Below are 14,409 nucleotides of genomic sequence, written 5' to 3'. Positions count from 1 at the left end.
TTTTACCTGCTTACATGGAGTCCTCCCATGCACTCATGCGTAGAATTGTTGCTATGTTTATTGCTCATGGAATCCATGTTAAATTTCAGCAGGTTTTTTTCCTTCTACATCTGCCTCTTTGATGGTAGCTGGATTTACTGCTGCTCACTTATTAGTGCCCTGGGTCTTAACAACCTTATTCAAACAAAACATCTTAAATGGAGGCATTAAAAAGGTCACAACAGTGAGCCATTTTGTAACTTTTGATGCAATAAAATGCGTACGTTGTATTTGGAATATAAGACCTCTGAGCACAGCTATGCGTTTTCTTCATCTATAAAACACTTTAGAATAACAGCTTACATCTGTTTGGGGTTTTAAATTCCCCGTCTTGAAGAGACATCACTGTTGTGTCATTCCAGAGCAGACGTGGCGAGGGCACTGGCGACTGGAAGCTGGGAGAGGTTTGTGCGAGCTGTGGAGCCACGTTTGCTGGCCGCCTCCACATGTGGGGAACACATTGCACTGTTGTTTCTCCGTGTGGTAAAAGACAAGATGCATTCAGCATGATTTAGGCTTGAAGAACATTTGAAAATTTTCACACAACAGTAGTTTATCTTAGGAGGGATGTTTTACTACCAGAAACCAGAAGTCAATTTCATTACTTAAACATTTACAGCACATTTAATTACCTTAGACTGTCAGTTAATCTTGTTTTAGAGAATAGAGTCGGGATTTACTATGGGCCCACTTTAAAAACTATATACCCAATGGAATAGTTTGGCCATTTCAAATGTGTGATTTTTAAATTATTTCTTTAAATTAAAGAAACAATTTAATGAATAATGTTTAATAGAAAATGGGCAGAATGTTCATCTTTGGGATTCAGAATCTAATACAGGGTGGGGCAAAAGTAGGTTTACAGTTGTTCGTATGGAAAATAATGCAGTAATTAATGTATAACAATATAAGAATAAACTGTTTTGCGTGCTCACAACTGTAAACCTACTTTTGCCTCACCCTGTATTATGTATTAAGTACCCAAAAAGCGCAGATATCATACAATCCAATTTTATGGGTTATTTTTATCAAGAAGTGAAGAACGTGCCCTGGCCGGTTTGGCTCAGCAGTTACAGTGTCGGCCGGAAGACTGAAGAGTCGCGGGTTCGATTCTGGCCAAGGGCACGTACCTCGGTTGTGGTTCGGAACCCACCCTGGTTGGGGTTGTGCGGGAAGCAACCAGGTGATGGGTCTCTCTCACATTGATGTTTTTCTCTCTCTCCCTTCCTCCATCCCTCCTACTGTCTCTGAAGGTAAATGGAAAAAAATATCCTTGGGTGAAGATTAAAAAAAAAAAAGAAGTGAAGAATGCTGGCATGCAGGCATGCACAGTTATAAGGGCTTTTCATCTTATAAATGTGAAAAATTTACATTCTTGTTAAAATGTGATACATTTGCACCTGGGAGGAAAGAGTATCAAGAAGATTAAAATCATCTGTAACCCCACTGCCTGTTGTCCTCTTGGCTATTTTATTATGTATTGTGTATTTTTTAAAATTAGGGTTTGGGTAATTAATATCATTAGAAATACATTAGTTTCAGAATGGACAGTGTCAGAAGCTTTCATGGTGTTTGACAAAACTAAACTAAATTGGACTTTTATTGCGGCACTTGGCACGGCGTGGGGGGAGATGACAGACTTCTCTGACATCTCTAGTTTGTCAGTTTCAACTGATCTGTTGGCGTAGATTGTTTTCCTCATTGCCGTTTCCTGTTTGAATGGAAGACAGGTTTTCTTTCTGTAGCCACTGTCAAGCCCAGGGCCACCGTTGGTTCCCACACGGTAAGAGAGATTATGTTAGATTCTTAGTTTCTGAATAAATATAAACATTTTATAAGTAATTTAATGCCTTTAATTCATGAGCCATTAATTGCTTCAAAGCTGTGGTCTCACACACACATACACGCACTCACATGCATGCACTCACACACACGCATTCACATGTACACACACTGACACATTCACCTGCACATGCCCATACTGTTAATGTTCAGAGTACACATTTACTTTGCGCTCGCAGGTGAGCTGAGTGCAGAAGAGCTCGTGAGCAGCGCATCCCCGGTACAGGCCCATGGCTCAGAGGGTGGATATACATAGGCTGGTGGATTGGTCCACTAGAGTCCAGGGGCTTTTATTTTACAAAATATGGAGGTGGAGTTCTATTTGTAGAATTTTGGGAAGTTCAATTAAAAGCAAATAGATAAGCCAGGCTGGTGTTGCCCGGTAGTTGAGCATTGACCCATGCACCAAGAGGTCGCTGGTTTGATTCTCGGTCAGGACACATGCCCAGGTTGTGGGCCCAATCCCCAGTGGGGGGCATGCAGGAGGTGGCCAATCGATGTTCTCTCATTGATGTTTCTCTCCCTTCCTCTCTCTCTAAAATCAATAAAGGAAAAAATTTTAAAGCAAATTATACTGAGGGTGAATGTACTCTATGCAGATAAACGCACTTAGATGTTTTAGGTAGGGTACTAGAAGGGCTCTGGAGTCAGATAGTCTGGCTTCTTAATTCTAACTGTGCCTTCAAGCAAGTCACACAGCTTCTCTGAACCTCCATTTCCTCATCTATAGATCGGAGTTGTAATAAGACCTGTCTTATAGGGTTGTGAGGGTTCAGTGGAGTAAAACATATGAAGTACTTATTAGCACAGAGTCTGACACATGAAAAGTGGCTTATTGTGATACAACTAATTGTTAATACTTATTATGTAAGTGTGGTGGTTATGTCCACCATCCATACTTCATTCCTCTGGAACACTCATCTCTTTGCTGCTCTTGTGTGTGCTTCAGGCGCTCAGAGCCCCTCCTTCAACGTGGATAAGCTGTACTTCCCTGGGGGTGCAGACTTACCCCGTCCATGCTCTGTTTTACTCCTGCCAATGGCTCTGTCTCCTTTTCTGTCCTGTCTCCCTCCACCTGCCGTGCCCTCTCTACCTTTCCTCCTCTCCCTCTGCTCTCCCTCTCCTTTCCTTCCTTCTCCCCCATTGCTCCCTCCCTCCGTCTTCTCTCCTCCCTCTCTCTCTCCCCCTCTTCTTTCCCCGTCTTCTCTCTCTGCCCCTCCTATCATCTCTTTTCACCCCTCCTCTTTCTTCTTTTCCCTTCTCCCCTTTCTTTCTTTATTTTTATTTTTTTGTTAATCCTCAGTGGAGGATATTTTTTCCATTGATTTTTAGAGAGGGAGGGAGTGAGCAGGGGGAGAGAGAGAAACATAGATGTGAGAGACACATTGATTGGTTGCCTCCTGCATACTCCCCAACCAGGACCAAGCATCAAACCTGCACCCCAGATACGTGCCCTTGACTGGGAATTGAACCCTCAACCCTTTGGTCCGCGGGCTGATCGGCCAGGACCCCTCCACCCTTTCTTACTTCTTTCCCTTCCTCTTCTTTTCCCCCCGCCTTTTGTCTTTGCCCTTCTCTACAGCTTCCCCACTCCCAGCTCCTTCTCCGTCCCTCACCCTTGTCCCCTCTTCTCTTTTCAACCCTAATGCTGGGCCTTCTAAGGAACAGACCGCGCTGGCTCTTATGCAGAAATATACCAAGTCTTCAAAGTATTTATTACTTGTGATGGGAAATATTTGTTTCCCCATTTTAGTAGGCAGAGCTTCCTCATGCTGTGCCTCTCTTCCCCTTGAGAAGGGCCACAGCGTCATTTTATGTCCCGTGGACTCAGAAAGCTAGTGGATGCTGAAGGCAGAGTTAACTGTTTCCTAAAACCTGTGAGCCATGTACAGTGCACCTGTATGTTTGTTTCATGTTAGTTTGTTATATACAGAGTTAAAATGAAATAATGTTCTCAATAATAATTATAGGTTTGTATAGTCATGCTAGGCAAAGTCTGATCTTCTCTGCATAATTTATTTGATTGTTTTTTTTCTTTCTTCAGATTCCTTTCTCATTGGTCCAGTTTCCCTTGTGGGAGTCCTTAAAAGTAAGTTTTCTGATCTTCATATAAAATGAATCTCTAATTATCATAAATATCCAATAGTTTCAGTGTGTGATAGTAGACTATAATATTGAGCAGCAGTTTAAAAACTCAAAATTATTAAGAGTTGAAAATATTGTTTATGTGTGATTTACATGCCATTCAGTCTTTTAACTTGTTCAGGTGTCTGTGGTACTGAGAAATAATCATAACAGCATAACCGAAATTCTCAAATGTTAAGGAAAAACTGCTTTACTTTCTTTGGTATTGAACTACTTTTCTACCCAGTAGAATTTTATTTCACTTCACTCTGTGTGTGTGTGTGTGTGTGTGTGTGTGTGTGTGTGTGTGTCTAGAAGTTAAGGAGTGATGATGAGGGTACATGAGAAAGGAAAGAAGGAAGGCCCTATTAGACCAGCTCCCCGCCACCCCCCAGTCTAGCAGTGGGCAGCAGGGGCATGCTACTCTGTCCCTTTCCTCTGCTGATCACCCCACTAGGCCTGGGAACCCCCACTGAGAAGAAGCAGTCTCCAGAGTTGTGAGTCAGCCTAGGGGAAGGTCACTCATTTGTTTAAAAACAAACAAATGAATTTTTTTTATTTTATTTTATTTTATTTTATTTTATCCTCACCCGAGGACATTTTCCCATTTTTTGTTCAGGTAGAGTGGGAGGGAGAGAGAGGAACAGAGAGAGAGAGAGAAACATCGATGTGAAAGGAACACATCGAGTGGCTGCCACCCGCACAACCGACCAGGGCCGGGGACAAACTGCAACCGAGGTACGCGCCCTTAGTGGGAACCGAACCCGGGTCTCTCAGGACCGCAGGCCGATGCTCTAACCGCTGAGCCAAACCGGCCAGGGCCAAACAAATGAATTTTTAAAAACCTGGGTTCAAATATGCAGACATGTTTGTTGTTCACCTTCTGATGCGATAATTTAAAAAATTGTGGCTCATGATATGAATTATGTGGGTGTCTGCTAGCATTTTACAGACTGTAATAAAAAGAAAATTATTAAGCCCTGGCCGATTTGGCTCAGCGGTTAGAGCATCAGCCTGCGGTCCAGAGAGACCTGGTTTCGGTTCCCGCTAAGGGCATGTACCTCAGTTGCAGTTTGTTTGTCCCCGGCCCTGGTTGGGTTGTGCGGGTGGCAACCACTCGATGTGTCCCTTTCACGTCGATGTTTCTCTGTCTCTCTCTCCTCTCTCTCCCCCCCTCTCCCCTTCCCACTCTATCTGAACAAAAAATGGAAAAATGTCCTCGGGTGAGGATTAAAAAAAAGAAAATTATTAATAGAGAACATCTTATGTGGTAAGGATAAGTCTTATTTTGTAAACTGTGGTGTTGTGCGTGCATGTACACACACCTCTGTACTAGATTACATTGTAAATGTATTTCTCACTGTGGATAATGAGCAAAAGGATTTGAAAGCCCTTATTCAAGTGAAAATGATTGATAAATGACCAAACTGTAAAATGGTAAAGTGTCTCAGTAGACATTTGATAAGACAAAAAATAGAGGAATTACTACCGTTGTTGTGTGGAATCAGTAATCATAGTGTGCTCATGTAAAATGTTTCTTGAAGAATAACAAAAATTATCTGGACTTTAAAAAATATTCTGTGGGGGTTAGAATAATGAAATGAGACAAAACATTAATCACAAAAAATAAACTCTGGAATATTAAGTATTGAGAAGTAGTTCCTATAAGATATCTGATTTTAAAAAATAGTCCAGTTTATTTAATATATATATGTTTTGGGGTCTTTCATGGTTGTTGTTTTGTTTTTATCATTTTCTTCATGGTGCTTGGTGAAGTAGATCTCTCAGGCAGGGTTCCGGGCTTGATGTCACAGCTACCCAATGAGAAGGTCACATTCCGGGAGCATAGCAGCGCCCGTTTCTGTGTGACAGCAGGACAGTGCAGCCAGCAGCTGTCCCGCACACAAGACCCACTTCATCAGTGTCTCAATGACCAGCATTCACTGCGCCCTAACATCCTGGGCCTGGCTCTGCAGAGGAATGTTTTCAGGCCCAAAGAGCGGAAAGCATGGGCTGCATTTCTTTAAGGACATTTGTAGTACTCTAGCTAGTGAAGAAACGCTTAGGGTTTTTCAGAGTAATCATAGATAACAATGTTGAGCTTTAACAGTTTTCTTTGAGCAAATGTAAAGATGCTGTAGTTGTTTTTTTTAAAGTTGATTTTATTGAGGAATACTTTTCAGATAGGAAAATTCAACCTTTATAAGTATGCATTTTTATACGTTTTGGTGTTTATTACTGCCACCATAACCAAAACATGTATAGAATATTTACAGTTTTCTCTTTTCCAGAATACCATATAAATAGAAGCACACACTGTGTAGCATTTTGAGCCTGGCTCTTCACCTAATACGATGCTGTTGAAATTTATTTATGTTTCGGCCTGTACCAGCAGTTTGTTCCTCTCTGTCACTGAGTAGTGTTTCGTCATGTGGATGTAGTAGTTTATCTGCTCACTAGTTAAGGCACATTTGAGTTCTTTCCTGTTTTTTTATGATTATAAATAAAGCTGCTCATAAATATTTGCATATAGGTATTTTTATGGACATATGTTTTTGTTTCTCTTGGGTTAGTACCTAGTAGCGGGGTTGGTGGGTCATAGGAAAAGTGTAAGTATAGTTGTGTAGGAAACTGAAAGTGTTTTCCAAGTGGCTGAACCATTTCACACCAGTGCAGGAGAGCTCCAGTCCTCCGCACCCGTGGCATTATTGCTTGTTATCAGGCTCTAAAAAATGTAACCATTCTAAGAGATGTGTACTGGTATCTCATTGTGGTTTTACATTGCAATTCTCTCATGGTTAAATAATGTTGAGCATCCTTTTATATAATAGTGTTTTTACAAAAAACATCTAAATGTGAAATCATAGTGCTTTTTAGAAGTAGACAATTTTTGGCACTTCTTTTATTTTTGTGTTTATGATTTTATCCATTTCAGTTTGCTTTTGCAACCACAGAAAGATTGTATTGTGTGAAGGGTTTCTCCGTTATGTTTATGTGGAAAGACTATTCAGGCAGATTGTCTGGCCTCCTTTTTATCAGATTCTTATTTGCCTGGACTAAGTTAACAGTTGCTCTACTTTCTCATCCATTCTACACATTGAATTTGTGTGATCTTTCTTAAACATCTTTGAAGTTATCAGAAATGTACAACTTCCCAGAGCTCGTAACTCATGAAGTTGCTGCACCCAAGGATGCCCACACTGTGTTCTGCCTGGTTTTCCAGCTCCCCTCCCCTTGTGCCTGAGTAGGCACCTCATTGCCCCTGTTGTTGTCTCCTTTCTGAAATGTGCTTCTGTGGGTCCAAATACCATGCATCTTTTTAAGCCAGTGCAGAGTTTCTTTTCCTCCTGCTTAAAGTCTTTTAATTCAGGATCTGAAGATTTACCCTTACTAACTTAGCATTTATCTGTATTGCTGATTGGTATTTAATTATGCACTGTATTGTGTTTAAAACATCTTAGAACGAAGTCTTTAACATATTCAGACAAGGCCTCAACTCCTGTCACTTACAGAGGAGTGACACCTGCACTCAGCCTATGAAGTGTGCTTCCTGAGCCAGCCAGTTCCCTCCCACGGCCGTGCAGAGGAGGGCGTAGCTGACGCCTGGAGCATCTGTCTGCCAGAGCCCACACGCAGGCCCCCCACATCATGTCAGTGCACTACCTCGTTTCTTATGTAGTTTTATAGCACATGTACTTACAAAAAAGATTGTACTAGATACCATAAAGAGGATGGGAAGTAAGAGGAGCAGATTATCATACCCAGAATTTCCGAGAAGATGATTATCCTTTATGATTATGTTGAATTTGGAACTTTCTGGCAGCCCAGCAAGAAGAGAAACGTGGTAGATTACATGTTTCTCATTACCTGATAGAGACCCATACATAGCTTCTTACTTCATCTTGTCCCTTGACTTTGGATGCCATCTTTATATGGATGATGAGCACATGTGTAGCTCTACCATGGACCACCTCCTCTGAGTCACAGCCTAATCCCACCAGCTTCCTAGCAGACACCTCACTCAGATGCATTGGGGTACCCAGTTCAGAACAGAGCTCCTGGTGTTTGATCTCCTTCTCCTCACCCTGCTTCTTCCCAGTTGCTCCCTTCTTAGTAAGTAGCACAACTATGTGCTTCCTAAAGTGGAAACCAAGAGTTATTCCACAGTTCTCCTTTTCCTGCATCCCTCACCATCCAACCCATCAGTAAGTCCTCTAACTCTCCTGCTCGAATCGGTACGTTGGCCTCTCAGATGGCCTCCTGAGTTTATTCTTCTTCTCTAAAATATCTTCTCTTCACAGCAGCCACAGTGGTCGTTTAAAGAAACAAACCAGGTCGTACCACCAACTGCTAAAACCCTTCAGTGACATCTTTTTGAAAGACGAATAAAATCGAGTTTAAACTATGACTGACATCTGGCCCCTCTTATCTCACTAACCTTATCCCAAGGTCCCCTCCTGCCACACTCAAGCCACAGTGTGTGTCCACTGACTGCACTGAGCCCTGCTAGCCTCCCTCTGTCCTTTTTGAACTCACCAAGCTGGTACTTAGCCCAGGGCCTTTGCATTTGTTATGCCCTCTGCCAGAAATGTACTTTATTTTTTCATTCTATGTATCATTACTGAGTGCCTACTATGGGCCAGGAATTTTCTAGGGTCTGGAGATAGAGTGATGAAGAGGACTGACAAAAATCCCTTCCCTCGTTGAACTTTTATTCTAGCTCTTTCCCTAGGCTTTTCTCACATCTAACACTTTGTCATTACCCAGACCTTAGATCGCGTCACCTCAGAAGGCATTCCCTGTCCACCCCTTTTTAGAGTAGCACCTTCCCTTCTTCCCTCCTCAGTAATCACAGCACCTGTTTATTTCCTCCCTAGTGTTTTAATAAAAAGTTTATTTAGTTATGCACGTATTGTCACATGAATACTTATAAAAATCAGATGTATCTGGAGCAGACAGTATGTGCCAGGCACTGGGCCAGGCACTATATAGCTGACCTTTGAACAGGAGCACCAACTCACAGCAAGAGTTAAACATCTGCGTATAACTTAAGTTGACCCTTTGGACTGAAAATACTGTTTTAGATCTGTGGTTGGTCGAATCCATGAATGGGAAACCCAGGAATAGGGAGGGTGGACTATAATTTATTGAAAAAAATAGGCATATAAGTGGACCTGCACAGTCCAAGCCCATGTTGTTCAAGGTTCAATTATATATTCATTAGCATCTCATTCCCATTCCACACAACCCGGGGAGGTCAGCCTTGTCATTGTCCCCACTGAAAAAAGGAAACTAGTCTAGGAAGAGTTTTCTTTCATCTAGTAACCCAAGTCCTCAGTTTCCTGTCCAGCACCCTTTTACTATGTTAACCTTGTTAATGATAACCATAGTAATAAAAACAATCAGAATACCTAACATTTCTCAGAGTTACAGTGTGATAACCACTTTCCATGGATTATGTCCTGTTAATCTTCATGACAATTCTGTGAAGTAGGTGCTGTTTGGTCTTCATTTTGTAGCTGTGGAAACGGAAGAAGAGTTTGAGTGCCTTGTCCAAGGCTACAAGATATTAAATATTAAGGGGTACAGCCAAGATTGGAACCCAGGCAGTCTGCCTTCAGAGCCCATGTTCTTAATCATTTTACTCCTAATTCTGCATATAGCACATGATGTCTTTAGTAATTTTTTTGCTGTTTCATATGCTCAAATGTTGCTAAACAGCTGAGGTCATATTATGTCACATCAGCTTATTTAAGGTATTTCTACAAATTGTGTTGATTTCTAACTTGATGACATAAAGCTTAAAAACCCTGGCCACAGTATTTCTTAGACCAGCTCTCCCAAACACACTGGTTCTGCTGCACGTGTGCAGGGCCTGCACGGTGTTACTCCCCAAGGCAGCTCTGCAGGCCTGCATGGGGAGCACGGGGAGTTCACGGTGCTGAGTGGAGCCAGACCACATTCTTCCACACGTTTTGTTTAATTCCTCATGGGCCTTTGCTTATTGGAGGAAGGAACTTTGTCTTTTGATTGTTTATATTTATGTTTATATTCTTTATGGTCTTTTACACAGCAGGTTTATAATTGTTTACTAATTGTCTGGAGGTTTAGCATTATTTTTCAAGTTCAATGCAGAGTTGGATAAGTGTAGACATTAACTATTATATTTCTAATTAGTTTCTTTTAGAAGTGTGTTCAAAGCTATGACAAAGAGATTTATTCTCACTGAGTTGTACATAAACAATAAGCATATTTTGAAAGGATATGATAAATTTCTTGTAAGATTGTCCATTTTTTTTCTATTGTCTGGATATTCAACATCAGTGTACAGAACAATGTAAAGGATTGGTAAGGATGCTGTTAGATCTAAATAGCTTTGCTTCTAGCCACAAGGTGTTACAAAGTTGCAAAGCAGTAACTAGTACAAATGCAAGCTTTAAGCTCAGATGCCACTTTGAAGCAAAATGAAAATAAAATTAGGTTGGTCATATAAGACTAATGTTATGCTGATGGTTTTCTATAATGATATCATAGCTTCGTAATAGAAATCAGGACCAGTGGGTTATCATTTCAATTATAGTACAGTGTATAAATAGATTTTTAATTTACATTTTATATTTTAAACAGCTAGTACCTTATAAAAAGCTATGTTTTATTTAAGTTGAAGAGTAAACAACTTGTTTATTATTGATTCTTGTCTTATTAATTGTTAGAATGTCACTCACCATCCCACCTACCACAAAGTTCTCCCATACCTTTAGTAATATGAACAAAATCATAGTACTCAGAAGATGCTCAGTGCTCAGTGCCTCCACATACATGTCAGGAGGCTGAGAGAATCTGGTGTCTGCAGATTCTATCAGAACATAGATTCCTATGAAGGTGTATGAAAGATTGAGAAGGGAATGAGTAAAAATGTATGTATGATTTTCACTGCACTAAGCTCATACCCTAAATTAAATACAACTTGTTAATATGGAAGAAAACAACTGAAAATAAGAGTAAAAGTATTTATTATATGTCCAGATCACCAATGAAATCAGAGTCTCAAATGCCCATTAGGGTTTTAGCAAAATCACATAATGAAACTCGCATCTTTTAACAATTCAAAAACTACAGCCCTGGTTGGTTTGGCTCAGTGGTTAGAGTGTCAGCCCGTGGACCAAAGAGTCTCAGGTTCGATTCCGGCCAAGGGAACGTACCTCGGTTGTGGTTCATCCCCGGCCCTGGTCGGGTCATGCAGAGGGCAACCAATCGATCTGTCCCTCTCACATCATTGTTTCTCTCTCTCTCTCTCTCTCTCTCTCTCTCTCTCCCTCTCTCCCTCTCTCCCTTTCCCCCTCTCCCCCACTCTCACTCTATCTGAAGATATTTGAGAAAATGTCCTTGGGTGAGGATTAAAAAAAGCATAAAAAACTACAAAACATTTGAATTCTAAATTTGCATCCTGGAAAATACGGGACAGTTCATGCAAAAGGAAAAGAAATAGGAGTCCCAAAGTGTCCTTTTGTTCAACTTATAAAAGTAATGATAGCATTTCCAGTTTCCAGGGCTGCTGAGGGAGAGAGATCCATGTAAAGAATGTGACAACCAGAAAATTCTTCCTCCTTTTAGGTCAGACTCAATCAGTAAACAAAATACTTAGAAAATGCTTGCATTTGATAGTTTGGCCAATTAAAAGGTAAAGACAGATGGTGAAAGAGATGACAAAGAACACTGAGTCGGGAAGGAGGGAGTCAGGGCAGCCGAGTCCTGAGCGGAGGTCTGGAAAGCACTGGGCCGGGAGATCTGCCTGTCCCAGGCCAGCCCTGTGCGGGCACTAGAGTGGCAGCACCACCTCGTCCCTGCGGGCTCTGTCCCTTCACGCTGAAGGGCCCTGGGAGTGCCATAGCCTAGGGACCAGTGTGTTGTGGTCCTTCGTCAAGAACAATAAAAAGCACTTTTTTGTCTTTGGTCTTATTTCTTCTTTTGTCTCTTAAGCATTTCTTTTTCACTTTATTCAGCGTTGTGACTAAAATGAGATAAATATGATCCATCAGATAGAAAAGTCCTGTGATACTGACATTTTTGGCTGAGACAGTGTGACAGAAGAGGGAAGCTTACTTCAGTTTAGTCAGATTATGACATAAGTATATATTGAAAATCACCTTGATAATGCCTGTAATGAGTACCAAGTCCTTTAGTGATTTAAAACCCTGTCAGTATTTGATTTCAAGAGACCCATTTTTTAATTTATATTATGTAACCTCCATTGAAAAATGGGGAAAAAGGGAGTTAGCTTTATTTTCACTTGTCCTTTAGACTTACTCTGGTTATTCATGAGTATTTTTGGTGTTTGGTTTACATATGCACCACGGTAGCATCGGTGCGGCTCTGGCCTGGTGCTTGGCAGGCAGCGTGGTGCTCGCAGCCTCTCGGCCGCCGGCACGCACCCTCGGAGCCTCTCCCCGCGGCCCGCCGCCCGCACGCACCCTCGGAGCCTCTCCCCGCCGCCCGCACGCACCCTCGGAGCCTCTCCCCGCGGCCCGCCGCCCGCACGCACCCTCGGAGCCTCTCCCCGCCGCCCGCCGCCCGCACGCACCCTCGGAGCCTCTCCCCGCGGCCCGCCGCCCGCACGCACCCTCGGAGCCTCTCCCCGCGGCCCGCCGCCCGCACGCACCCTCGGAGCCTCTCCCCGCCGCCCGCACGCACCCTCGGAGCCTCTCCCCGCGGCCCGCCGCCCGCACGCACCCTCGGAGCCTCTCCCCGCCGCCCGCCGCCCGCCGTCCGCACGCACCCTCGGAGCCTCTCCCCGCCGCCCGCCGCCCGCCGTCCGCACGCACCCTCGGAGCCTCTCCCCGCCGCCCGCCGCCCGCACGCACCCTCGGAGCCTCTCCCCGCGGCCCGCACGCACCCTTGGAGCCTCTCCCCGCCGCCCGCACGCACCCTCGGACCCTCTCCCCGCGGCCCGCCAGGAAGCCCGCCAGGCAGGGGAGCCGTAGTCCTTGCGGTGGAGCCCGTTTGCCATTCCTGAACCCTGTGGCTCTCTACGGAACCAGGAGTGAACTGGAACATTGGGCGGAATTATCCAACACTCTGTACATTGCGGGTATTCACGTAGACACCGGAGATGGGCCCCTTCTTTGTGTGGGGAGCTCTGCAAGGCCCTGTAGGACCAGCGATGACAGGAACGAGTCTCTCCTCCAGGGCTGGGGTGGTGGGGGTGGGGGATGAGAGAGCTGTGAAGGTTAGTGAAAACAAGTGACTCCTTATTTATATTTGCTGGTGCCGTTGAGGATAGAGGCTTGTCAGTGTATCTGTTTCTAGATAAATGGGGTTTGTCAGTGTAAGTCCCCCAATTCTTCCAGTTTAACCATTTTTTATTAAAAAAAAAAAAAAACAACCTCTTCAGAAGATTGTTCTATATTTAAACATGCAAACCAGGCGTGCCTTCACAGGCAGAAGTATTAAAAGTAATCACATCTTTTTTTTTTTTTTATCCACAACCAACATCATGAACATCAGTTACAATAATCTATTTCATTGTAACTTACTCAGTGAAATATTTAGATATTGTTAACATGAATGGGACCTTTTGTCCCTACCCCAGACTATTAAGACTTCAAAGAAAAGATTCAGGAAGCTCAGAGATTCAGAGATGCCTAATGAGAATAAATACCTCTCCAGTAAGACCTGGCCACACATACCCCAAATATTATGTTCTAACTATAAAACCTAAATATCAATGGGCAAACTCAGCGTTTGAGCCCATCTTACTTTTTGCTCCAGAATAATAAGTGAAATTTCTTTTCCTTGAATTGCCAGCAGTCATTCATTAAAGACTTTCTTGAAAATTCTTATTTTTGTGACCACCTTACATATCTAGAAGGCAAGTATTAAACTAAAATCCAGTTTAACCAGGAAAAAAGGTACAAATCAACCCACACAAAGTTGGTGCTATGTACACATCTCAGAATGGTTTCAGTCCAGTTGCCATTATAACCAAAATTAGCCTGTGTATTTTAAATGATCTGTAGTTATCAGTTAGGTATATCCAGTTTTAATGATGGAAACTAATTCTATAGGAGAATATATTATAGCCTCACAGCACTTGATCGTGTTGCTGGAACCATTGTGTGGCAGAGGTGACAGCTCAGTCGTGGCTCCCAGTTCATTTTATGTTCTTTTTGGTTTAAAATGTTGCTTCAGAAATCTCTTTTTGAAACATATTAGTGTATGAGTACTTCACAGAGAGACCGTTCACTGAGTTGAATGTACATATTGAGCCAGGTGTTGCTTTGCTTGTTAAAGTGTATGAGCAACAGCTACATGACAGCTTGATCATCCGTGGAGTGGAGGGTGTTTGCCTGGAAGTGTCTGCTGTCTTCAGTGTGAGATTCTGGTAGGTTGACCGCAGTGAGACCT

The 14,409-nt window shown here is 42.8% G+C and overlaps 1 protein-coding gene across 2 annotated transcripts in view; it reads left to right on the top strand.

Annotated features, from left to right (window-relative positions):
- SLC25A26 (solute carrier family 25 member 26) overlaps positions 1 to 14,409 on the top strand; it is a 189,846-nt gene that overhangs the window by 145,484 nt on the left and 29,953 nt on the right. For both annotated transcript variants that reach the window (XM_036266091.1, XM_036266092.1), the window contains one exon: positions 3,926 to 3,970. In XM_036266091.1, the coding sequence (XP_036121984.1) occupies positions 3,926 to 3,970 (45 nt within the window). The remainder of the gene's footprint in view (positions 1 to 3,925; positions 3,971 to 14,409) is intronic.

The sequence above is a fragment of the Molossus molossus genome, unplaced genomic scaffold (assembly GCF_014108415.1).
Source record: "Molossus molossus isolate mMolMol1 unplaced genomic scaffold, mMolMol1.p scaffold_m16_p_18, whole genome shotgun sequence".
NCBI classification, from domain to species: domain Eukaryota; kingdom Metazoa; phylum Chordata; class Mammalia; order Chiroptera; family Molossidae; genus Molossus; species Molossus molossus.
This window is presented reverse-complemented; position numbering and strand designations above follow the sequence as displayed.